This window comes from Rhinopithecus roxellana, chromosome 16 (genome assembly GCF_007565055.1).
Source record: "Rhinopithecus roxellana isolate Shanxi Qingling chromosome 16, ASM756505v1, whole genome shotgun sequence".
Classification (NCBI taxonomy): Eukaryota; Metazoa; Chordata; class Mammalia; order Primates; family Cercopithecidae; genus Rhinopithecus; species Rhinopithecus roxellana.
This window is the reverse complement of record NC_044564.1, coordinates 113,277,397-113,304,488: the sequence shown is the minus strand read 5'-3', so window position 1 is coordinate 113,304,488 and position 27,092 is coordinate 113,277,397. Positions and strand designations below refer to the sequence as shown.

The following is a 27,092-nucleotide window of genomic DNA, read 5'->3' as shown; positions in this document are numbered from 1 at the left end:
ATTTATTTTTATATATTTTTTATTTTCTTCAGAAATGTGTTACATATCTAAGATTTATCCATAAGTACTCTATTTTAGCTGCCGTTACTATTTATATTTCTAAATTAAAGTTTCTGTTTATTGCTTGTATATAAGAAAAGGCAGTTGATTTTTATAGTGTTATCATATTTATCTACCTCTTAAACTCTCATGGTATTTCCAATTACTAATTCTAATATATATAATCATATTGTCTGTAAATGATGGCTATTTCTTCCTTTGCAATATTTACATCTTTTTTTTTTTTTTGTCTGACTATGCTGACTAAAACCTCTAGAACTTTGTTCAGTAGAAGCCATGATGGTTGCTATCTTATTTCTGATGGTAAAGAAAATGCTTCTAACATTTCATGTGTATGTCATTTTCAACGGTGAAATGTTAGAAGCATTTCCTTTGTGGGTTGAGGAAGATTCCTTCTGTTCCTAGTTTGATAACAGCTTTTAATCGTGAATGAGGATTGAATTTTATGTTTTTCTACGTAGGTTAAGATATCTACATCTTAAATATATAGAATGTCCCTTTAGTAAAAACTCATAATTCTGTAAGTCAAAGATAAATTGTTTTGCTATTGTGATCATACTATATATGCATGATATTATTTTTAAATATTAACATGATCTTGGGAATATTTTATTTTATGCTTGAGTTTTCTGCAAAAGCATGTCTTTTCCTTTTTCTTTTTCTTTTTAATTGAGACAGGGTCTTACTCTGTTTCTCAGGCTGGAGTATAGTGGTGCAATCACATCTCACTGCAGCCTTGAAACCCTCGGGCTCAAGTGATCCTCCTGTCTTAGCCTCCTAAGTAGCTGAGACCATAGCTGTGCCACCTGCCTGACTAATTTTTAATTTTTTTGTAGGCTGGTCTCAAACTTCTAGGCTCAAGCAATCCTCCCACCTCAGCCTTCCAAAGTGCTGAGATTACAGGTGTGAGCCACCATGCTAGACAAAAGCATGGCTTTTAATGACTGCAGTTTTTAATCTTATGTATGTATCACACATTTCCAAATTTGAGACCACTAATGTTTTTAATTGCAAATATGTAGATAAATATGTATTCTTATTTCCAATTATTTCCTTGGCATGAATTCCTAGAAATTGAACTATTTAGTATAAGTGCTTTTTTAGCTATATGTCCACTAGTATGGTATGAGAATGCCCTGTTTATGCCAGCATTATCATCATTGAATATATTACTGCTGATGTTGTGGTAATACATTTAAACCAATGTGGTGGGCAAAAAAATTATATTTTTACTTGCATCTTTACAATTACTGGTGATCTCTGTTGTTCACAAGCTGGGCATAAAAAAGTAAATTAATAGAATTACTGGTCTTTATTGGCCATCTGCATCTTTTTATTTTGTGAAATGATTTTCTCTTTTGTCTATATTTTGACATATATTTTATCTTTATATGTAAAGGTATTAACTCCAAATATATTTAACTTGAAGCTAATCAATTTGCCAATTGTTTTCTTTTATGGTTTCTTTGATTCCTTTTATACTTAGAAAATTCTTTCTTAATTAGATAAATACTTATTTGTATTTTCTTGAAGGTACTTGGGGTTGGTTAGTTGGTTCGTTTGTTTTTTTGTTTGTTTTGAGATGGAGTCTTGCTCTGTGGCCCAGGCTGGGGTTCAGTGGTGTGATCTCGGCTCACTGCAACCTCCGCCTCCCAGGCTCAAGTGATTCTCCTGCCTCAGCCTCCCGAGTAGGTGGGATTACAGGCCCCCACCACCAAGCCCAGCTAATTTTTGTATTTTTAGTAGAGAGGGGGTTTCACCATGTAGGCCAGGCTTGTTTCGAACTCCTGACCTCCAGTGATCTGCCCACCTCAGCCTCCCAAAGTGCTGGGATTACAGGCATGAGCCACCAGGCCCAGCTGAAGGTATAAATTTTATTTTAGAATTTGATGTATGTTTAAAAGTAGGAATAAAAAATCTTTTTTCAAGTGTTTTGACTATTGCCCCAATATCATTTATGAAATAGTCCTTTCTTTCCCACTGATTAGAAATGCCACTCACATTATATATTAAATCCTTAACCACATTAGAATTCATTCTGGATTTTCTATTATGATCTGTTTTGCCTATTATTGTGTCAGTATCATATAATTTTAACTATTTAATGTATAATTATAATATATATTAATAATCTCCTATTTTATTATTTTTTTCTACTCTCTTAACTATATTCTTCCAGATTTACTTTGTAATCACTTTTCCAAGTTCTAAAACAGACCTCTTAAAATGGTAATGCGATCCTTTAAAATTTTACTCATAGTCTTTCTAGCTAGGAAAGTGTTTTATCTTGCTTTTTTTTTCAAATTTTTTAAAAAAGATCTTCAATAAAGTTTTATCATTTCCTGCATACACTTTCTGAATATTTTTATGTTTAGTCCTTGATAGTTCACAAATTGGTGTTTTTATGTTTTTTCCATTAATTTTTATGATGAAGTTTTTACATATTAAAAGAAACCATTAATTGTATAATTTTTATCAGATTGCTTAGTGAACTCTTTTGTTTTCATTTCATTATCTTGAATTTTCTAGGGAGACAAAAGTGTCCTTTGTAAAGAATAAACCTCTCTTCTTTCATGTTAGTAGACCTTTTTCTGCTTCTATTCATAGTTAACTAGCCAAACATTTGTTTCCTGGTGACAATTTAATATTCCTCTACAATAGAAGAAAACAGTCTCCTTATATCTGTATAGTACATATATTAGCTGTAGTAAAATAAGAACTCCAGGGCATGCTGTATGACTTAAGAAGGTAAGGAAGTGGCACTCTTGCTGTAAACGATCTTGGTAGAATTACAAAGAACATTGGTTGTGGTGTGATGCTGCCCTCAAGTGGTTTCATTAAAAACAAGTGGATGGAAAACAAGAGCACATAACTGACTTCAGATGTCAGCCATTTAGTTCCAGAAATACCAGAATGAGGCTCCTAGATAGGGAAGATGGCTGGAGGATCTGTTTAGAAGCAGAAGGTGGATATAGGATATAAACTAATGCTGTTTGGGTTTTTACTATTAATGTGATTTCATTAATACTTACAGAATGGATTATACCAGTAAATCATATTTAACTGTCTCAGATAAGCCCTCCTTAGACATGGAATTGATTGACTAACTTCCTTTGGTGTGTCATGAGAAGCTTTTGGCCATGAGATTGTTGGGAACTTAAGTTCAGATAAATAATATCTCTTAGGAGGCTAGTTCATACCACAAGTTCTCTTAAGGCATATCAAGTTAGCACCAAGCAAAGGGATGTTCCATTGCTGCCTGCATACCAATTATGTAGTTGACCGTGGGAGACATTACTACCTGAAAACTCCATACTCTTATTTTCTCATGCCATTCAGCATCACTTAACCAAAAAGTCAATACCTGGAACAAGAAACCATTGCTCCCTTCAGGATGGCTTTCTTTTTTGGGAGGTTGGCTTTTTGAGTAGTTCTTCATCTGAGCTTATATTTTTCTTTTTCTCTTTCTACTCAAAAACTTATTGAAGAATTGGGGGCAAGTTTTATGTTCCTTCCTGTGACTTAGAAACTGTTAAAGCTATTAGACAACTGGCCAAGATTTCAAAGAAACCCATACATGGCAGGGTGGAGACCAAGAGGAGAAATGTATTCCAGAAATTAACTGTTAGCAGTAGTGTTTCTTAATACATAAGCTGTATCATACTCCTTGAGTAGATTCTTTGCTATATAACTTTCACTGTAAATAATTTTATAGCAACCATGTATGAATAACTTGAGAATAATAGAATCAGTCTAAGTTGTAGGCACTGTAGACCATCTCCATTCCCTACATGTCAGAGACTCTGGGGGATGAATTGGAGATATTAAGAGGTAAAATGATGCAGAGAAGACCAAGGTCAGCAGAAGTCAAATACTTTTATTTCTTTAAAATTTTGCTTAGGCTACTCCTGGCTATTTTGAAGTGTAAGTCCATAAGATATTTTCCTCCACTGATTAATCTTTATTGATAAAGTATTAGCTGTTACAGCTCTTTTGGGATATTTGGCTACTCAGTGTCCTAGATAATATTAAAATTTATTGTACTTTTGTCTTTGTTCCAGTACTATGCTACATGCCCTATATGCACAGTAAAATGAAGAACTGAAGAGTTTAAAATGTGATTGAGAAACCCAACTGTATCTAATGACTGATTACATTAACTATCTAGATCCCTTTGGATAACTTTTAGTTTTTTTCTTATTCCTTTATGTTTCTTATTTCTTTTCAGATTTATTTATTGATGATAAAGGAATACTTTTTGTAAGTAATAGAAAACACCTACCAACTTTGCATGCTCTCTTGAGTAGACTAAAACTATTTTTGGTAAAGGATCCTCTTTTAGATTTCAAAGGACAGATCTTCACAGAAGTTAATTTTTCCAGGTACTTACTTAATTGACCAATGCGGTAAATATTTTTAAGAAGTGAAAATGTTTTTGTATGATCACAAGCTTAGATGTTATCAATAATGTTTTATTTTATTTTGTTTTGTTTTTAGACGGAGTCTTGCTCTGTTGCCCAGGCTGGAATACAATGGCGCAATCTTGGCTCACTGCAACCTGCGTCTCCTAGGCTCAAGCGATTCTCCTGCCTCAGCCTCCTAAGTAGCTGAGACTACAGGCATGCGCCACTGCACCCAGCTAATTTTTGTATTTTTAGTAGAGACGGGGTTTCACCATGTTGGCCAGGCTGGTCTTGAACTCCTGACCTCAGGTGATCCACCTGCCTCAGCCTCCCAAAGTGCTGGGATTACAGGCGTGAGCCACTGTACCCAGCCAATAATTCTTATCATTGTTTTACCTCAACTTTAATTTTAGTGATTATGTGTTTTGGTTGGCTACATTTAGTGTGTGACTTGCTTTTAGTAAACACTAATTAATGTATTTTTTTTAAGGGAATGTTTCTCTCTTCAAGAAACTTTGGAAGCTTTTGTGAAAGAAGATTTTTGTATGGATAAAGTGAACTTTTGTCAGGAGAAACTAGAAGATACAACACGTTTAAATGAGGTTGTAATACTGGCTTTCAATAATATTTTAGTAGTGAGGCACATTTTTGTAAAATTTTTGTAATATACATTGTCTACAATTGTCTGATTAAAAATATTTTATAATTGAATGAACATCTATCAATTAAGAAGTCAAATTTCCTTCTAAATAGTCGTTCTCAGGCTTGGCTGTGTGTTGGAATTACCTGAATAGTTTAAAAAAATATTGAAGCCTGAGTTCTACACAAATATATTCTGATTAATTGGTCTGGTGTGCAGGCCAGTCATAGGGAACTTTAAAATCTCTTCCAATAATTCTAATCAATATACCTGGTATAGGAAATTAAGTAGTCATGTCTAGTTTAAAAATTGACACTGGAACTAGAAATATTGATTTGTGAGTTATACACAAAAAATAGTACTTGAGCTAATGAGAATATTGTGAGAGTATTCTTGAATATAGATGGTCCAAGACTGAATTTTAGTTTTCTGCCAGTGTTTAACAAGGATGATAGCATTTTTTGCATATTAAAGGCTAAACTTCTTAAAGATGCATTTAGTTTCAATAGCACACAAAATGGTTATAATATCAGTATGTAAAGAATTCTAGCTGTTGAGAGTGCAATAACTTTTTGCAGTTGGATAAGCTCAGAAATCTAGGCCCATATTGATTAGATGCATTCATAAAGCTACTTTAAAAAACAATTTTTTGGCCGAGTGTGGTGGCTCTCACCTGTGATCCCAGCACTTTGAGAGGCCGAGGCAGGTAGATCACGAGGTCAGGAGATCGAGACCATCCTGGCTAACATGGTGAAACCCCTTCTCTACTAAAAATACAAAAAATTAGCTGGGCGTGGTGGTGGGTGCCTGTAGTCCCAGCTACTCGGGAGGCTGAGGCAGGAGAATGATGTGAACCCAGGAGGTGGAGCTTGCAGTGAGCCGAGATTGTGCCACTGCACTCCAGCCTGGGCAACATGGCGAGACTCCATCTCAAAACAAACAAACAAATGAACAAAAAACATTTTTTTTAGGACAACGTAAAATGTTTTATATTTGGGGATTTTAATGGACTTAAAGCACTTAAGGGGTTTCCTTACAATAAAAATTTTAACATGATGGTAAAAATGTTAATTCACCAATAGGTCCCATTCCTCTAGTACCTCTTGCTTGCCATGTTAACCCTGAGAGTTGTGGACTTAATCTCTTTTGTTGAGGAGTCAAGTTCTGTTGGAATGAAAGAGAAACACTCCATGGTGCACAGTAAAGATCTATTGCATTCCATGATCTTCTTTCACTTCTCCCCATTTATTATCTCTTATCTACTGCAGTGACTGTTTTTAATTTAAAATGTTTACAACTTGCTATTAGCCAAAAAGAAGCTATTTCTGCATCTAGGGATATTGTACATCACTAATGTAATGAGTGACCATAAAATACAATACTCAGATCATTGCTTATAATAGAACGTCTTTTTAGCTGCAACATTTCTGGTTTTTTTAAAAGTATATATAGATTTAATAATTTTGAATGTGGATTTAGTTTAAAATTTGGTATGTCATTTAAGCAAACTTTATCCACTTATGATTTCAAAAATATTTATTTGGAAAGCCTCCCTAAAAACTTTTTTAAACTATGTTTTTTCAGCCATCAAGTTTTCTTATTGAGTATGAATTCTTAATACCTCCAAGCCTCAAACCAGAAATTGATATTCCATCACTCTCAGAACTGAAGGAGTTATTAAACCTAGAGCCAGAAATAATAAACTATGTAGATGAAAGTGAAAAGCTTTTCGAAAGAGGTGAGACTTAATTTTAAAATGTATTACTTGTAAAAAACACTTAAGAATGTTTGTTACATAGGTTCTTGTTTATTAAAATTTTTCTGAACCTCCAGATTTTGTAAAAATGTTCTGAAAGTTACATGTTGAAATCTCAGTATTACTTTTGATGAGATTATTTTCTTACTGTCATTTTCTTGTTGTTGTTGTTTTTGTTGAGACAGAATTTCGCTCTTGTTGCCCAGGCTGGAGTGCAATGGCAAGATCTCGGCTCACCGCAACCTCCACCTCCTGGGTTCAAGCGATTCTCCCGCCTCAACCTCCCGAGTAGCTGGGATTACAGGCATGCACCACCACACCCAGCTAATTTTGTATTTTTAGTAGAGACGGGGTTTCTCCACGTTGATCAGGCTGGTCTTGAACTCCTGACCTCAGGTGATCTGCCCGCCTCGGCCTTCCAAAGTGCTGAGATTGTAGGCATGAGCCACCATGCCCAGCCGTCATTCTCTTTATATGACTTCCAGGTTTGAAACTTCTCTGAAATTTAACCATTTCAAGATAATTATACAAATAAAACTAAAACACCTATGACTATACACATTTTTTAAAGAGTTGTTTTCTTATAAACAATAAAAGATTATCAACTTCTATACTGACAATAGTTAACTATGGAGAGGCTCACAATAAAGAGTCAGAGTAAGGATTTGTGGAGTCGATGACTAGGAGAGTCATAACTTAAAACTGAGGTGGTTTCATCCCATTTAGTCTTAGTAAATATTATTGAGTTATTTTTAATGACAGTATGAGCCCAAATATTTAACTGCCCTCTCATAAATTTCATTTAAAATGATCGAAGATATATAATATCATGGAAGAAAGGAAGGGGGATCTGTGATGTCAATTGAGAACAGGGATACTTGCCATGAACAGACCACAGACTTGAAGGAATTCTTACAGTTAAAACTAAATCAGGGATTTATTGTTCAGCCTACAAATCAAAGCAAGGGAATGAAAAGCCAACCTGGTAAAGTAGATCAACTCCATACCAGAACTTGCAAATATAGTAGATCTCAAAATGCAGGGTGGGCCATAGGCTTATTGGCAGGACAAAAATCTCAGCTCCATAAATGCTAATGTAAAGGACAACAAATGACTTTACTGAGTGATTATACTGTTAAACTCCCAACTTTCACTTGACTTGGCTGCTGTACTAAGTAAAACAGAGTCACTGCCACAGAGGACTTCTAACAAGGAAAGTTATACACACTATTGAAAGTTCAGGGGTAGGCAGTGTTCCAGCTACCTTTGGGTTGTGATAACAATAAAACTGCTTAGTACAGCAATAAAGTTGCCTGCCACAGGGGTATCTCCAGCCATAACTCCCTTCCTATTTCCCATGCTTAAAGTGTAAGGAAAACTATATGGATTTGCCTACTCTGAACATTCAATAAAAATGGAATCATATAATATGTGATCTGTGACTTATTTCACTTAGCATAATATTTTCAAATTTATTGACATTATCCAATGTATCAGTACTTCATTTTTATGGCTAAACAATATTCCATTGTATGGCCATAGCACATTTTGTCTGTCTGTACATCTGTTGATAGATACTTAGGCTGTCCTTTTAGCTTAAAAGTAATCCTGCTGTGAACATTCATGTACACGTTTTTGTCCACACATGTTTTCATTTATCTTGGATCTATACCTAGGAGTGGAATTGCTAGATCAAATGGTAATTCTATGTTTAACTTTTTGAGGAATTGCCAGACTGTTTTCCAAAGTAACTACACTATTTCATTCCCACCAACAATGTGTGAGGGTTCCAATTACCTACATCCTCTCCAAAACTTGTTATTATATAACTTTTTTATAGCCATCCTACTAGGTGTGAAGTGATATCTCATTGTGGTTTTAATTTGCATTTTCCAGATGGATAAGGATGTCAAACATCTTTTCACATACTGTTGGCCATTTGTATATCTTCTTTGGAGAAATGTCTACTCAGATCCTTTGCCCATTTTAGTTGAGTTATTTTTCTTTTTATTATTGAATTATAAGCTGTCTCATTTGTTTTTGTTTCTCAATTCCTCCTCTTCTGCCTTTGGGATTACTTGAATTTTTTAAGGAAGTGTTTTTGTGACAAAATTATACATATCTCAGGTATATAACATATTTTGATGTACATATACATTGTGAAATGTTTACCATAAAAAAGGTAATTAACATATCATCAGCTCATAGTTACTTTTTGTATGTGATGAGAATACTTAAGATCTACTTTCTTAGTAAATTTAAAGTGTACAATGCATTATTATTAACTATAGTCACCATGCTGTATGTTAGGTCTCTAGAACCTGTTCATCTTATAACTGACAGTTTATACCCTTTAACCAACTTCTCCTCATTTCCCCTACACCCTAGCCCCTGGTAACCACTCTTCTATTCTCTGTTTCTATAAGTTTGGCTTTTTAGATTCTAAATAGAAGTGGTAATATTAGGCAGTATTTGTCAATACCTAATATTTTGAGAGTTTTTATCATGAAAGGGTATTGAATCTAGTCAAATGCCCTTTTGCATCTACTGAGATGATCATATGGTTCTCGTCCCTCATTCTATTAATGTAGTGTATCACATTTATTGATTTGCATATGTTGAACTATCCTTGCATCTCAGGGGGGAAGAAATCTCACTTGATCATGGTATATAATCCTTGTAATAGGCTGTCAAATACAATTTACTAGTATTTTGTTGGGGATTTTAAATTAATTTTAGAATTCTTATTTTTTATTGAATAATCATGGTTTAAAATTTTTTTATCCTTTTGATATGGTATATTACATTGAGTTTGGGATTTTCAATCAACCTTGCATTACTGCAATAAATCCCACTTTTTTTTTTTTACCAGATTATTAATTTTGTGTCAATATTCATAAGAAATATTGGTCTGTAGTTTTATTTTCTTGTGATGTCTTTGTCTGGTTTTGGTATCAGAATAATATGGGCCTCATAGAATGACTTAAGCATCATTCACTCTACTTCTATTTTTAGGAGTGACTAAATAATTGATGTTGATTTTTAAAAAATGTTTAGTGGAATTCATCATTGAAGGCAACTGAGCAAGCTTATTGCTTTGTGAGTAGTTCTTGATTACCACAGAATTATATTTTATGACAAAAATACAAAGATATATAGTTTAAAAAAACTAGGTAGATAAATTGTCCCACAGTCACTGAAGCTCTGTTCATGTTTTCTTTCTTTCTTTTTTTATTGTTGAGATGGGGTCTCACTATGTTGCTCAGGCTGGTCTTGAACTCCTGGGCTCAAGTGATCCTCCCACCTTGGCCTCCCAAAGTGCTAGAATTACAGGCATGAGCCACTGCACCTGGCCTCTGTTCATTTTTATTCAATTTTTTTCTTACTGTTTTTCAGATTGGGTAATTTCTGTTGCTCTGTCTTCAATTTCACTGACTCTTATGTCACCTCTAATTTTCTGTTAAGCTTATCCAGTGAATTTTTTATTTCAGATATTGTTTTAAAATTTCCATTTGTTCTTTTTTATAGTTTCTCTTTCACTGCTGAGACTATTTGCTCATTCATTACAACCATATTTTTCTTTACATCCTTTAGCACAGTGATTACTATGTTATGTTGTTATTGCTTTGAAATCTTTGGATACTAATTTCAAAATCTGAGTCATCTCATGGTTAGTGTCCAGTAACATATTTTTTGTAGAGAATGAGTCACATGCTCCTGTTTTTTCATTTTACTAAATGTATTTGGATTGTATCCTGACATTGCACCTGATACATTACAGAAACTAGTTTGCTATGTTCCTTTGAAGAGAGTTGACTTTCTCTGTTTGTTTTAATAGGCTGTTAACTTGGCTGAACTCAAACTATAAACTTTGTCTCTACTATGGTGGGAAAGAGCTGAAATCTTTATATAACCTTAGCTGATATGCTTTCAATCTGCCCCATACATGTGTAGTTCAGGGATCATCCAGAGATTTATTAAGCAGAGTTTATACATAGAGTTTGGGGCTCCTCCTCTGTTGCCCTCTACATTCCTGGTTTTCTTCCTTTATCTTCCAGCTGCTGTGGTAACCCTGAACTCTAATTTAGGTAGAACTGTCCTCTAATTCTTCAAGATAATAAGACTGTAGATTTTTATCCAAGTTCTAGTTGACCCAGCTAGTACCAAATATGTCATCCCTTCAAGTGAAAAGCTGTAAAAATGGGAAATTTACTCAGTATCAATTCGCTTTCCATTTCTGCATGCTTTAGACTGTAGGACCTTCAGATAGTCATTTTACATATTTTGTTGAGAGTTATAAATGCTATCTACAGGAAGATTGGTCCAATAGGAGCTATTGCTAGAAGTAAAACTCCATTCTGCTTTATATACTAGTTTTTAAATTTTATTTTTATCTCCTAGCATTCTATTAATATCGCTGAACTGTAGATGAATATTTCTTCCCCTTCTCCTCACTTTATGTATTTTATAGCTGGCTACTGTCATTCTATAGGATTTAGAGGGAGAACTAATATATGTGTTCCTTGCTTTCTTGAAACAAAAGCCAGATAATTTTGAAAGAAATCAATTATAACCTCATTTGAAACATAGGTTAATCTAATTAAAGCTAAGATCTTAGACATCTCTAAGATCCCCAAGATCTCAGCTTTAATTAGATTAATCTGTTTGAAAGGGAGAAAGTTTTGGTGAAAAAATATTCTAAATTTCTTATTTTAAAAATAGGAGAACTGAGACATAGCCTTTTTTAATTGATAAAAAAGATTGAAATGCATATATTATAAAATTAATGATAATGCATTGATTTAAAATAAGATATTCTCAGCCCAAAAGCTTCTTAAGCTGATAAGCAACTTCAGCAATGTCTCAGGATACAAAATCAATTGCAAAAATTGCTAGCATTCCTATACACCAACAACAGGCAAGCAGTTTGTATGGAACCAAAAAACAGCCCAAATAGCCAAGACAATCCTAAGCAAAAAGAGCAAAGCTGGAGGCATCATACTACCCAACTTCAAACTATGCTACAAGGCTCCAGTAACCAAAACAGCATGTTACTTGTACAAGAACAGACACATAGACCAATGGAACAGAATAGAGAACTCAAATAAGACCACACACCTACAACCATCTGATCTTTGACAAACCTGACAAAAACAAGCAATGGGGAAAGGACTCCCTATTTAATAAATGGTGCTGGGGGAGCTGGTGAGCTATATGCAGAAAAGTGAAACTGGAACCCTTTCTTACACCATATACAAGAATTAAGATGGATTAAAGGCTTAAATGTAAAATCCAAAGCTATAAAAATCCTAGAAAAAAATCTAGGCAATACCATTCAGTACATAGGCATGGGCAAAGATTGCATGATGAACACACCAAAAGCAATTGCAATAACAGCAAAAATTGACAAATGGGATCTAATTAAACTAAAGAGCTTCTGCACAGCAAAATAAACTATCATCATAGTGAACAGACAACCTACAAAATGGGAGAAAATTTTTGCAATCTATCCATTTCACAAAGGTCTAATATCCCGAGTCTACAAAGAACTTAAACAAATGTACAAGAAAAAAAGCAAACAACCCCCAAAAGTGGGCAAAGGACATGAACAGATACTTCTCAAAAGAAGACATACGGCCAGGTGCAGAGGCTCACACCTGTAATCCCAGCACTTTGGGAGGCCGAGGTGGGTGGATCACTTGAGGTCAGGAGTTTGAGACCAGCCTGGCCAACATGGTGAAACCCTGTCTCTACTAAAAACACAAAAATTAGCCAGGAATGGTAGCATGTGCCTGTAGTCCCAGCTATTTGGGAGGCTGAGGCAGGAGAATCACTCGAACCTGGGAGGTAGAGGTTGCAGTGATCTGAGATCACACCATTGCACTCCATCCAGGCTGGGTGACAGACAGAGCAAGACTCTGTCTCAAAAAAAAAAAAAAAAAAAAAAAAAAAACAGAAGAAGACGAAGACATACATGGAGCCAACAAATATGAAAAAAACCCCCTCAACATCCCTGATCATTAGAGAAATGCAAATCAAAGCCACAATGAGATCACATCTCACACCAGTCAGAATGGCTATTATTAAAAAGTAAAAAAAAAAAAAGGATGTTGGTGAGGTTGTGGAGAAAAAGGAATGCTTTTACACTGTTGGTGGGAGTGAAAATTTGTTCAACCATTGTGGAAGACAGTGTGGCGATTCCTCAAAGACCTAGAAGCAGAAATACTATTTGACCCAGCAATCCCATTACTGGGTATATATATACCCAAAGGAATATAAATTATCCTATTACAAAGATAGATGCATGTGTATGTTCATTGCAGCACTATTCACAATAGCAAAGACATGGAACCAACATAAATACTCATCAATGATAGATTGGATAAAGAAAATGTGGTACATACACACCATGGAATACTATACAGCCATGAAAAGGAATGGGATTATGTCCTTTGCAGAGGTGCATGGATGGAGTTGGAAGTCATCGTCCTCAGCAAACTAACGCAGGAACAGAAAGCCAAACACTGCATGTTCTCATTTATAAGTAGGAGCTGAACGATGAGAACACATGGACACGTGATGGAGGGAACAACACACACTAGTGCCTAGCTGGGGGTGATGTAGGGGGAGGAAGAGCATCAGGAAGAAGAACTAATGGATGCTGGGCTTAATACCTAGGTGATGAGATGATCTGTGCAGCAAACCACCATGGCATATGTTTACCTATGTAACAAACCTGCACATCCTCCACATGTTCCCCTTAACTTAAAAGTTGATAACATGTATAACTTCTGAACTAACAGAGAAAAAAAAAATTAAAAAACTCTGAGCAATATAATTAATTCTATGGAAATAAAGGAGAGCAAAGCAAGCAAAAGGCATTGGAAGCATAAAATAAGATTATGAAAGTATCACCTTTGAGTAAATATAAATTGGTTAAGCTTCTCTATTAAAAGAGAGATCGATTCCTAGATTAAATTTAAAAAGCAGACATAATGACCATATGTCTGATTGAAAGATCCTACCAACTGCAAGATGTATTATCAACTTAAGAATTTTTAGGGAAGAAAGAAACATTCTAAATGCACATACAGATTGTAAGATGCATCACAATTTCAAACAACAAAATACAAAATCTATGTCTTACAATAAAGAACCACTGCATATGTTTTTTTTTTTTTTTTTTTTTTGAGACGGAGTCTCGCTCTGTCGCCCAGGCTGGAGTGCAGTGGCCGGGATCTCAGCTCACTGCAAGCTCCGCCTCCCGGGTTCATGCCATTCTCCTGCCTCAGCCTCCCAAGTAGCTGGGACTACAGGCGCCCGCCAGGTCGCCCGGCTAGTTTTTTTGTATTTTTAGTAGAGACGGGGTTTCACCATGTTAGCCAGGAAGGTCTTGATCTCCTGACCTCGTGATCCGCCCGTCTCGGCCTCCCAAAGTGCTGGGATTACAGGCTTGAGCCACCGCGCCCGGCCTGCATATGTTGTTTACAGGAGTTGAGCCTTAAGAAAAGAAAGAAAAAAAAAGCCAAAGGTAAAAAATAAAGGGCTGGCAAAATGTGTCAGACAGCTGGGGAAGGCAGGCAAGCAGGCAGGAAGGGAGGAAGGGAGGGAGGGGAAAATAAAAGGATAGGCAAAATGTGTCAGACATCTAGCGAGGAGCGGGAGGGAGGGAAGAGAGGGAAAAAAGAAAGCCAAAATATCCAAAAGATAAAAAAGGGATAGGCAAATGTGTCAGACAGCTGGCAATGAAGGAGGGAGGGAGAGAGGAAGGAAGGAAGGAAGGAAGGAAGGAAGGGAGGGAGGGAGGGAGGGAGGGAGGGAGGGAGGGAGGGAAGAATGAAGGAAGGAAGGTGGGTCAAAGAAAAAAGGGATAGGTAAAATGTGTCAGGCAGCTGGAAAGGAAGGAGGAAGTGAGGAAAAAAGGAAGAGAGAGAGGGAGGGAAGAAGGGAGATAAAAGAAAGAAAAAAGAAAGCCAAAGTAGCAGTATTAATATAGACAAGTAGAGTTCCAGCTAAGCAAGGCATAGAAAGTCATCATATACTGACAGAGATGAAACCCTTCAAAGCGACCTCATTCTTTGAAGTTTGTGGCTTATGGATTGCCCACCCTATCTTACCTTCCAGTGATTATGTAGATTTTGCCATTTTTATTTTCCTTTGGTAATTTTGATTGAAGTTGAAGGGTAACAAGGAGTGTGCATGGAGGAATAGTTATTTACCTAAGTTAGCATTTTTTTTCAGAAGTATAAATCTCTACTTCTCTCTAAAAGGAAAAATTGACATGCAATAAAATAATAAAGATACTTTAAAAGGAAAATACCACTGAACAAGGTTACAGAAAATTAATGTAATGGTACATTTGCTAATAGTAGAGTTTTTTCCTTTTCAGATCTTACTAACAAGCATGGAATTGAGGATATCGGGGACATAAAATTCAGCTCCACAGAGATTTTGACCATTCAAAACCAGAGTGAACCAGAAGAGTGCAGTAAACCAGGTAGAAATTTTGATAAATCATTGAGCTTATCGGGGATTACCTATTTATGATGTAAAAGTACAGTACATTCACATATACAGTGTACTGTGAGTCAGTTTCCATGTTTAAAATTTGATTGTTATAATTCTATGTCACTTTTTTCTTATTTGCCCCTTTATATTTATTGCTATTATTAACTCAGAATTCTACTGGCATCAAAACTGAATAATAGGCCTGGTGTGGTGGTTCACGCCTGTAATCCCAGCACTTTGGGAGACTGAGGTGGGTGGATCACTTGAGGTCAAGAGTTCAAGACCAGCCTGACCAATATGGCAAAACACCATCTCTACTAAAATTACAAAAATTAGCCAGACAGGCATGGTGACACACGCCTGTAATCCCAGATACTCAGGAGGCTGAGGCATGAGAATGGCTTGAACTGGCGAGGTGGAGGTTGCAGTGAGCCGAGATTGTACCACTGCACTCTAGCCTGGGCAACAGCTAGACTCCGTCTCAACACAAACAAAAAAACTGAATAATATATAGATGGCAGTTACAAAGACTGTACAAGAGGAATGGAGGAAATAGCATTAATATTAAAAATAGAAACCTTAAAATATTATAGCTCAGTAAATGAAATTTCATATTTTATCTCAGTATTAGCAATCTTGCTGACCACTGTCACATTTTTTAAAAATTTGAATTTTTAATCTCCCAAAGCAATCATATCATTCTCTATGTCATCATTATCGTTAATATTATTATTCTACCAAATTTGGAATCTTAGAATCATCTTTTGTTCCAGTACAATGCCAAATTGTGTTGCTTCTTAACTATATTGATGGCACTGTTACTGAATTACATTTATAATTGGATCATCTGAATTATCTATTTGAAAGTTTACTGCTTTACTTATGAAAGTAATAAACCCACACTTACTAGTTAGCAATACATGAGAATCACTTTTTCAAGTATGCCCCATAAATATATAATTCTGTGCTAGGCCATCTAGAGTCCAGAGTCATTAAGGTGAATAATTATTCTTTATAATACAGTTTGTTTAACATCACTAGTAATTAGTATGGAAATAAAACTAATAATTTTTTCTTTCTTTGGAAATAAAAGTAATTCTATCACCTAAGTACTGACAACACAAGCTGTTAGAATCAAAGTCTTAATACATATAAAGCTCTTGGAATTTATGTTAAACACAGTAAACTCAATAAAGTTTATCTATCAATGTATTTTTAAAAAATCACCACTGTTGTAGTTGAAACACAATGTGATATATATGTAATTCCTTATACAGATGGACATTTAAGACATTTTATATATATCTCGACTCAAATTTCTTTTTGTCGAAATATTTTTGTTTTACCAGAATTACCAAACATAATAGTTGTTTACAAAAAGTTCTATATTATACTTAATTTTTATCTATTTATTTTTTTAGAGACAAAGTCTTGCTCTGTTGCCCAGGCTGCAGTACAGTGACACAATCACAGCTCATTGAAATCTCAAATTCCTGGGCTCAAGCAATCCTTCCAGCTCAGCTTCCCAGGTAGCTAGGACTACAAGCATGTGTCACCACTGCTGGCTAATTTTGTACTTTTCGTAGAGCCTGATCTTGCCATGTTGCCCAGGTCTTAAACTCCTGGACTCAAGTGATCCTCCCACCTCAGCCTCCCAAAGTGTTAGAATTATAGGTGTGAGCCACCACACCTAGCCTACTTAATATTATTCAATGTTTACATAACTTTAATTTTCATATATTCCAGGAGAGTTAGAAATGCCAATAACTCCTCTATTCCTAACATGCCAACATACTTCAGTGAATTCATTATGCACAGAACTTCAGACATTTCCATTATCTCCAGTGTGTAAAATGTAAGTAAAGATTATATCTAGAACCCAAGTTGCAATTCAGAACAAGCAGTCTTTATTTAAATCTCTCCATATAAAAGCAATTCCCAAGATACCTCTGTGAAAAAATTTAAGAGCTAGTACAGTGTCTATAATAAGTAACTAAAAGGAATATATAAATATATGTATATGTTTGATTTTATATGCAAAGAATATCTTTAGAAAGGCACACAAGAAACAAGTAATACTGGTTGTATCCAGAAAAGAACTAGGTAACCTAGCAATGTGGGTAGGAGAGTTTTCACAGTATGGCTTTTACACATTTCAGTATTTTTAATGTGAATATATTATTAAAAATAAATAACTTAAAAATTTTTTAAGATCCTGGCTTTGGAATAGTATGCTTAGGACATTGCCACTGGATACTTGCTAATGGCAGTGCCTACTGGCAGTCACTGCCATGAAAGGCAATGTAGTGGTGTATTAGTTTGTTAGGGCTGCCCTAACAAATACCACAGATTAGGTGGCTTAAACAACAGGAATTTATTTCCTCACAGTTCTGGAGGCGAGAAGTGAAAGAACAAAGTGTCAGCTGGGCTGGTTTCATTCTAAGACCTCCTTCCTTGGCTTATAGATGTCCCCGTGCCTTCATGTATTCTTTCCTCCATCATTGTCTATACCCCAATCTCCTGTTCTTATAAGGACACGAGTCATGTTGTATTAATGGCCCTGTTTAACTTAATTACCTCTTTAAAGACCTTGTCTCCAAATATAGTCACATTCTGAGGTACTCAGAATTAGGACTTCAACATAAGAATTTTGTGGGGCCACAATTCAGCCCATAATAAGTGGTTAGAAGCTCTGAACTAGAGCCAGATTGCCTGGCTCTATCACTTTCCAACTGCAACCTTAATTGTTCTGTGCCTCCGGTTTTTTTAATCTACAATGCTGGGATAATAATAATATATACCTCATAAGGTTGTTAAGAGGTCTACTAAGAGATTTGTCATAGGTCTGTGGCCAGAAATAGTCAAAGATCACAGAGCAGTGTGGACGATCATTGATCAATAGATTTGGCTATCAGTTTATTCTCACTAAGAGTACCAGGGGTCATGTCCTATCTCCAACAGAGGACATCCACTTACCTTGTTCACCTCTTGTCAATATGGTCTCAGTATTGGGTGAATCAGACATACAGAACCAAGGCTTGATTCATAAACTTGTTCAGTACCCCATCGTTATTGCACAGAATGGTCTGAAATTGTAAAATTGATATTGCAGGGCTAGGTCGTTATATTCTAGTTTGAGCCAAAATTGCAGAGCTTAATAGCCCAGCATCCTTGCCCTTTGACAGAGTCTGAGATAACTTTCATTGCTATCTTAAACCATGTAGCATACATGTAACTTAATGTTTTTTAAGATTGATTAGTCTGCTCTCCTGGAATAAAGCCGCTCCAGTCCTCTGCTTCTTATGCCAGTTACAAAATTGGGAACATAACCAGTACAATTAGTCTACTATAAACCTAGAACTTAATGTGTCCTAAAATAACATATTTTTAGGAAAATGACAGTAAAGTCTACAAGTCTCTAATGAATTATTCCAGGACTGGAAACTGTGGGAGCTGTGTATTAGGTTTGAATTCTTATTATAATTAGCTGATCTGCCAGAGGAGAGTGCTATTTGGATTACTGGGACCAACTGGAGTCAAGGCTCTATAATTCATCACTGGCTGCTTAGGCTTCTATTAATGGTCTCAGGAATGTGTCAAAGCATAAGACTAAGGGCCCTAAATATATCTTTATCTTCTGGCTGAGAATTATTTACACTTCTGGAGTAAATTTGTGCTATACAGAGTTCTATCATGAACTAAGAATTGTCCATATCAGATATGAATTCTAAAAAGAGCATAGGACAAGTATGGAAACTACATATACTTTGTTTAAATACTTTTAGTTCTCTTGCTAAGGTACAAGATATTTATTTGCAGGACATATACTGTCTTTATTAGTGCCCTTTTATTCTTTTATTTACTCCATATACCCTAATCCATCTGTTATGGCAGATTGGCATATTTAGAAACAGAAACTAGCAGAAATGTTATGATCTTTAATTTCAGTTTGATTTTAAAAGTGTTTAAACCCTAATAAGCTCTGTTATAACTCAAAGAATTTATGAAACAAATTTTAACTAATGACTTATGATTTGGCAAAGTTAGAAAAAAAAAGGCATTCAATAAAACAACTGAAATAAGTTGTCCCCTCACAACTACATTTACCAGCAAGAGATAAATCACTTCCATTTGTTTGGTGACTGTAAACTCTTAAAAATCCATATTTTAAAAATGAGTTTACAGTAGTCCCCCTTTATCCAGGGAGAATAAGTTCCAAGACCCTAAATGGATGCCTGAAACTGCGAATGTTATTGAACCCTATATATACCATTTTTTCTCATATATTCATACCTATGATAAAGTTTAATTTATAAATTAGCCATAGTAAGACATTAAGAGCAATAACTATAGTAAAATAGTAAAATAGAACAACCATAACAAATACCATCCTCATTACTCTTGTGCTTTAGAGTCATTATTAAATGTAGTAAGGGTTACTTGAACACAAGCACTGTGATTCTGCAACAGCCGATCTGATAACTGAGATTGCTACTAAGTGACTAAATGGGCAGGTAGTGAGTATAGATAGTGTGGATATGCTGGGTACAGGGATGATTCACATCCTGGGCGAGATGGTGTAGGATGGCATGAAATTTCATCACACTGCTCACAACAGTGCAATTTAAAACTTATGAATTGTTGACGGCCGGGCGCGGTGGCTCAAGCCTGTAATCCCAGCACTTTGGGAGGCCGAGACGGGCGGATCACGAGGTCAGGAGATCGAGACCATCCTGGCTAACACGGTGAAACCCCGTCTCTACTAAAAAAAAATACAAAAACTAGCCGGGCGAGGTGGCGGGCGCCTGTAGTCCCAGCTCCTCGGGAGGCTGAGGCAGGAGAATGGCGTAAACCCGGAAGGCGGAGCTTGCAGTGAGCTGAGATCCGGCCACTGCACTCCAGCGACAGAGCGAGACTCCGCCTCAAAAAAAAAACAAAAAAAAAAACTTATGAATTGTTTATGGAATATTCTATTTAATATTTTAGACTGCGGTTGACCATAGATAAATGAAACTGAGTATAGTGAACTCATGGATAAGGGGGAACGACTGTATATCTCAACTGTAAAACTAAGAACAAGGAGAAAAGGTGTTAAAATTTTTTAAAAAAAGAAGGAAAAATAATAAAGAATATTATTGTAGCTGTAACTTATTTTTATGGTCTCAATTATTTTTATTTCAGAGCACAACATTTTGGCTGAAAATAATACCCAGTTAACAATATTTTTAGTGCTTATGACATACAAGATTCTATGCTAGATTTTATGGGATGAAAAAGAAAAGTCTGTATGGCATAAGATTTTATTAACCTACTAAGTGCTGACTTGTGAATATATTTTTATGAACAAACAATGTATCAGATTCAGACAGGCCTTCAGAAATCTCCATTAAGAGTGAAATGTGTGTCTATATTGGACATGGCTTGCTAGATATAACCCCTTCCTTTCACTTTAAAATAGTTGTTTACAATCTGAGGTGTTGTCAAAGAAATCTTGGTAAGATTCAGGAATTCCCTAGGTTCTCAAATTTGCTGAGAATTTGCTGACCAGATTTTTGGATTATGTGGGTAACCTGGATGCCTTAGACATAAAACCTAGCTTTCCACTGCCCTAGATTGTCAATTTAACTGGCATGCTCATATATGTTCCGCACCCAGCCCAAAATACTTATAATTAGTATGCTCATATATGTTCCACATGAGAAACAGAATATAATCAATTCTCACTCAGGGTAGCAGGAAGCTTGGGACACAGATTAAGGGATTTATGAATTAATAGTCTTTCCCCTACCAAAGCTAGTAGCTTCATCGTTACAGATGAGCTGTAATTTACACTGATTGTCATGCATATTTTCTCCCTTCTCCCCACAGTACCCCTAAACACACGTACACAGACACACATCACTCACTCACAAACCCACCAAGATTGAACATCTTGAACCAAACTTTAGGACTCTGCCATCTCCAGAGGACTGTTTCATACTTCTGATCCTCAACCAGTAGAGGCTCCAGAATTTCTATATGGAATAGACTTGGGGACAGCAATTTTATAAAAATTTTTGTTGAGGTTGCTATTTGCTTGGTAAGCATGGTAATTTTACTTAGATTGTATTTTTATTTTTGGTGGCATATAAGGTTGATGCTAGCATAGTTTATGGAGGGAAGTGCTAAACTCTCCCAAGTCAGCCCTCTCTGGCTCCAGGTTCCATTGAGGGAGGTAGAGGTGGAAGTAATTTATAGTCCAGTAGGAACACTTTAGTTTACAAATTACCAAACTTTCCCAGGGATGGAGGAAGTGAGTACTGTATTTGATATTTGGTCTGTAGAACTTTATAAAAGTTTACACATTTATAAAGTTAATTTTTCACTTGATTTTGAGTGTAAAAGTACTTTAAAAATACTTTTCAAAAATAAAATTTTGGGCCGGGTGCGGTGGCTCACACCTATAATCCCAGCACTTTGGGAGGCCGAGGTGGGTGGATCACTTGAGGTCAGGAGCTGGCAACCAGCCTGGCCAACATGGTGAAACCCCACCTCTACTAAAAATACAAAAATTAGTCGGGCGTGGTGGCAGACACCTTTAATCCCAGCTGCTCAGGAGGCTGAGACAGGAGAATCACTTGAACCTGGGGCGAAGGTTGCAGGGAGCCGAGATAGTGTCACTGTACTCCAGCCTGGGCGACAGAGTGAGGATCTGTCTCAAAAAAATAAAATAAAATTTATTATACAAAAGAGTCAATATTGTTAATGTATTAAGCTTTAACTCTTTTTTTTTCCAGTAATTTGCTTACTGCTGAAGAATCAGCTAATAAATACTACATGATGTGGCAATTAGAAAGATGTAGAAGCCCTTTGAACCCATTTTTGCTTACAGGTAAAGATTAATTGCTTTTAAGTGAAAAATAGAAAGTATATGTAAAAAGGTACAACCAGTAGAAATGTGGGATATCCATTTTCTTTGACTATTTCTTAACAGAATATATAACTTAGCCTAAAACTAAAATATCAAGGTATCTTCCATAAGGTTCATTATGCTAGGTGCAGAAGTATATGACAAGATCTGGATCTTCCTGATTTTCTGGGTAATTCCTATACATGGGAGAAGGAAAAGAAAAGAAATGAAATACAAGTAGTACATAAAACAGTCCCATACATGTAATTTGTATTTCCAAATTGAATTGTTTGTAAAAAAAAAAAAAAATCACATCTAATGTTAAAAGTTTTAGTTGCCCAAGCTCTCCAAAAAGGACATTTAAAAACATTTTAACAACAGCCAGAAATTAGCCGGGAGTGTCAGGGCGCACCTTTAGTCCCAGCTACTCGGGAGACTGAGGCCCAAGAATCACTTGAACCTGGGAGGGGGAGGTTGCAGTGAGCCGAGATGGCGCCATTGCACTCCAGCCTGGGTGACAGAGCGAGTCTCTGTCTCAAACAAACGAACAAACAAAACAAAAAAACGGCCAGACACCGTGGCTCACGCCTGTAATCCCAGTACTTTGGGAGGCTGATGCGGGCAGATCACTTGAGGCCAGGAGTTCGAGACCAGCCTGGTCAACATGTTGAAACCCCCTCTCTACTAAAAATACAAAAATTAGCTGAGCATGGTGGTGCACACCTGTAGTCCCAGCTACTCTGGAGGCTGAGGCAGGAGAATCCCTTGAACTAGGGAGGTGGAAGTTGCAGGAGCTGAGATTGCCACTGCACTCCAGCCTGGGCAACATGGCGAGACTCCATCTCAAAAATAAATAACATTTTAGCAAACCTTGTTTATAGTTTAACAAAATAATTTTGAAGTAAATATACATTTCACATGTATATTCGAAATTTATCTGAGTAAAGTTAAACTCTTGTCTGTGTCTGAACTATTCCATCATGGAAATGGAGCTTTGGATAAGGTATTCTTTTAAAAAATGTTTAAATGAGTCACTGAGTTGCATTTGGAGGCCAAAAACAAAGTGAAGACAGGAATCCTGGGAAGCAAGTAAGCACCAAAGCTGGCTTTCACTCCAAGCTTTTTATTAAACCTTGGAGACTTTGAACTTTTGTTTTGAGGTCTACATGTAGTGTAGAGTCAAGAAATATCCTATGTGGAGGGTCTGATAGGGGACCCCTACATAAAACTGGCAGTTCAACAAACTACCATCAAAATAAGAGCATACAAAAATAGACCACCATATCGAAGGGAACTCTGAATACATTTGCATATTTCTACCTTGCAGCTGGAAGAGAGGAAAAGAAAAAACATTTCTCTTAAGTACTTCTAACCAGAAGGTAGCCATCATACCTGGCTGCAGTCAGAATTCAAACCACCTACATAATTTGAAAAATAGTGGTGATTTAATTTAAAGTGGTCCCAGGTTGACAGTGCCTCCCAAACACATAGAAAAACAAAAGTAAATCCTTTCTAGAGGAAAATACATTTTTTTCTGGAGGAATGTACTTCAACTCATGCTTCAAAGACCTTCAAAAAACTGAGAGAAACACATGCTAATAGACCAAAAATCACAAAATATATTCGCATCATCAATGAGATATAGCAGTAACATTAGACATCAAAATCAGATCATATATTGAAATTATCAATTACATAGTATAATATACTTTTAAAGCCAAAAAAGGGGGGGAACAAGACATCTTGTATTATTTCTTACAACTGCATGTCAATCTACAATTATTTCTATCTGAAGAAAAGGAATGGACTGTTGGTATACACAACATAGATGATCTCAAAATAATTATGCAGAATGAAAGAAACCACAAAAAATTCATATGGTATAATTCCATTTATATAAAATTCTAGAAAATGTAGTTTAATCTATAGTGGCAGGAAGCAGAACAGTGGTACAGGGGTTGGGGGATGAGGAAGATTAGAAGGGAGGTATAAAGAGGTAGGAGGGATATAAAACTTTGGAGGGAATGGATATATTCATTACCTTGATTGTGGTAATGGATTCATGAATGTATAAATACATAAAAACTTATCAGACTTTTCACTCTAAATATGTGTAGTTTATTGCATGTCATTTATACTTTAATAAAACTAGTAAAAATTATACCTATCTTATAGAATTATTTAGGGATTTGTTAAGAATAATGCATGTAAAGAAACCACTTAGCACAGTGCCAGATGTTTTTTAGTAACTCGTAATTGCTATTATTAATGTTAGTATTTTTAAGTTTTAATTTCTTCTTAATATTACTGTCATTATAAAAGCACCATTCCAAAATTAGAGTTTCAAAATTTATAATCCTAATTTCAGGTTGATGTTTATAATGCAGATAATAGTATTAGGTAGTTGTGCTACTTCAGTTCCTCTATATGTTATGATTTCTCCCTGTTTAGGCTAGAAAGTAATGAGGCAGTAAGCTTTGTACCACAATATCTAAGACGATATAGTCATCATAAAATCTGAACAAATGTATCTTCTTGTTTAGGCTTATTATAACAAGTTAGAATTTCTAATTTAACAAAGCTTATGTTACTTCAAAATGTTAATCAAACATACTAATTTAGTAATTGAAAATGGTCAAACAAAATAAGAGTTCCTTGTCCTACTAAATATTAGAATAATTTTAACTTCTTGATATTTTCAAAGAGTGAAATAAATCCTTTATGTGACTTCTACTGCTATAATAGCTTGAACTTTTACAAATATTAGCATCTTGAGAACAAAAATACCAGCTATAACTTCAGGTTTCACTTTTTTTCTAATGCATGAAAATGCATTTCACAAAGAAATTCCAGTGTGGTTCTGTTTATTGTGTTTTGTTTCTTTTGCTTTATAGCCTGTTTCTAACTGTTTGTTTTTTATTTTATTTTTTGTAAGCGCCAAGAATTCAAGAGCCCCACAGCCAATATTCAGTTACAGATTTGAAAAAGATACTTTCGGTTAAAGAAGAAAGCCTTGTGATTAATCTGGAAAAGGCAGAGTGGTGGAAACAAGCAGGACTAAATCTGAAAATGATGGAAACGTTGGAACATCTGAATACATATTTATGTCATAATAATTTGTCTTCTAATGACACTGAAATTGAGGTATTTTTGCCTACAAAAGTGCTTCAATTAGAATGTAAGTACATAATAGTAAATATTAGTCATGTAAACATTTTCAGAATGTGAAAATGTTAGATTCTAGATTTCCTCTAGGTAACTGGGAAAATCACTGGGTTCTAGCATTCCATATAGGCCCTGGCTCTGCCAGGTTTTATGACTTTGGATTTCTCTAGGTCCCATTTCCTTGAAAAAATGATGAAGTTTGACTAGCTAACCCTAAAAGCTTGTTATGTCCTGAAATTCTATAGTCTCAGTTTTTAAATTTCTAGCCATTTTAATTTAAAGTGACTTTGTTTCCTTCTATAAATGATTAAATTGCTAGCAGTTTCTGTTCACATCAGCCTAGATGCAAACCAGCATTTTGCAGTAACTGTTTTTTGACCTAAAGCTGAACATTAGCATTCAATAATATCACTCATTGACAACAGAGGATCTTTGTTACTTTAAAGTTTACTAATTCATTTTTTACCATACAATTTAAGAAGGCAAAAATATCTTTTGAGTGTCTATGTCTTGAGCTATTTGGGTTGCTATATATGGCATTATATTAATAGTAAATTGAACATATTTAGCATGAATTATATATTTTTTGGGGTGTGTGGTTTTTTTTTTTTTTTTTTCCCCCTGAGACACAGTCTCTGTTGCCCAGGCTGGAGCACAGTGGGATGATCTCAACTCACTGCAACCTCCACCTCCCAGGTTAAAGTGATTCTCCTGCCTCAGCCTCCCAGGTAGCTGGGATTACAGGTGCCCACCACCACGCCAGACTAATTTTTGTATTTTTAGTAGAGATGGGGTTTCACCATGTTGGCCAGGCTGGTCTCGAACTCCTGACCTCAGGTGATCTGCCCGCCTCAGCCTCCCAAAATGCTGGGATTACAGGCATTAGCCATCATACCCAGTCAGATTTGGGAAAGTTTATAGTTTATTATAGAATAATGAACATATTTAGAAATAAATTTTAGAAATACTATCTATGTTGGGAGATTGGTCTAAGGAGATAAGCAATCTGAATAAGAATTATTATCAGCAAGGAGTGTTTCAAAGACAGAAGACAGAACAATTTTTTTTTTTAAACATATACCCAGTAATGGGATAGCTGGGTCGAACGTAGTTCTGTTTTAAGTTCTTTGATAAATCTCCAAACTGTTTCCACAGTGGCTGAACTAATTTACATCCCCCACCAGAGTGTATAAGTGTTCTCTTTTCTCCACAGCCTTACCAGCCTCATTGTTTTTTGACTTTTTAATAGTAGCCATTCTGAATGGTATGAAATGGTACCTCCTTATAGCTTTGATTTGCATTTCTCTGATGATTGGTGATGTTGAGCACTTTTTTCATGTGTTTGTTGGCCACTTGTAAGTCTTCTTTTGAAAAGTGTCTGTTCATGTCTTTTGCCCATTTTTTAATGAGGTTGTTTTTTGCTTGTTCAATTGTTTAAATTTCTTATAGATTCTGGATATTAGATCTTAGTTGGATGCATAGTTTGTGATTATTTTCTCCCATTCTGTAGACTGTTTACTCTGTTGATAGTTTCTTTTGCTGTGCAGAAGCTCTTTAGTTTAATTAGGTCCCACTCAGCAAATTTTGTTTTTGTTGTGATTGCTTTTGAGGACTTAGTCATAAATTCTTTCCTGAGGCTGATGTCCAGAATGGTGTTTCCTAGGTTTTCCT

General features: G+C 35.7%; 1 protein-coding gene across 3 annotated transcripts in view; it reads left to right on the top strand.

Annotated features, from left to right (window-relative positions):
• SHOC1 (shortage in chiasmata 1) overlaps window positions 1-27,092 on the top strand; it is a 107,822-nt gene that overhangs the window by 27,118 nt on the left and 53,612 nt on the right. For 2 of the 3 annotated variants that reach the window (XM_010361341.2, XM_010361340.2), the window contains 7 exons: window positions 4,289-4,442; window positions 4,954-5,065; window positions 6,688-6,841; window positions 15,249-15,356; window positions 17,114-17,222; window positions 22,144-22,238; window positions 25,192-25,434. In XM_010361341.2, coding sequence (XP_010359643.1) covers window positions 4,289-4,442; window positions 4,954-5,065; window positions 6,688-6,841; window positions 15,249-15,356; window positions 17,114-17,222; window positions 22,144-22,238; window positions 25,192-25,434 — 975 coding nt within the window. Of the gene's footprint in view, window positions 1-3,549; window positions 3,985-4,288; window positions 4,443-4,953; window positions 5,066-6,687; window positions 6,842-15,248; window positions 15,357-17,113; window positions 17,223-22,143; window positions 22,239-25,191; window positions 25,435-27,092 lie in introns of those variants that run through there. The other variant, XM_010361342.2, reaches the window with a different exon arrangement.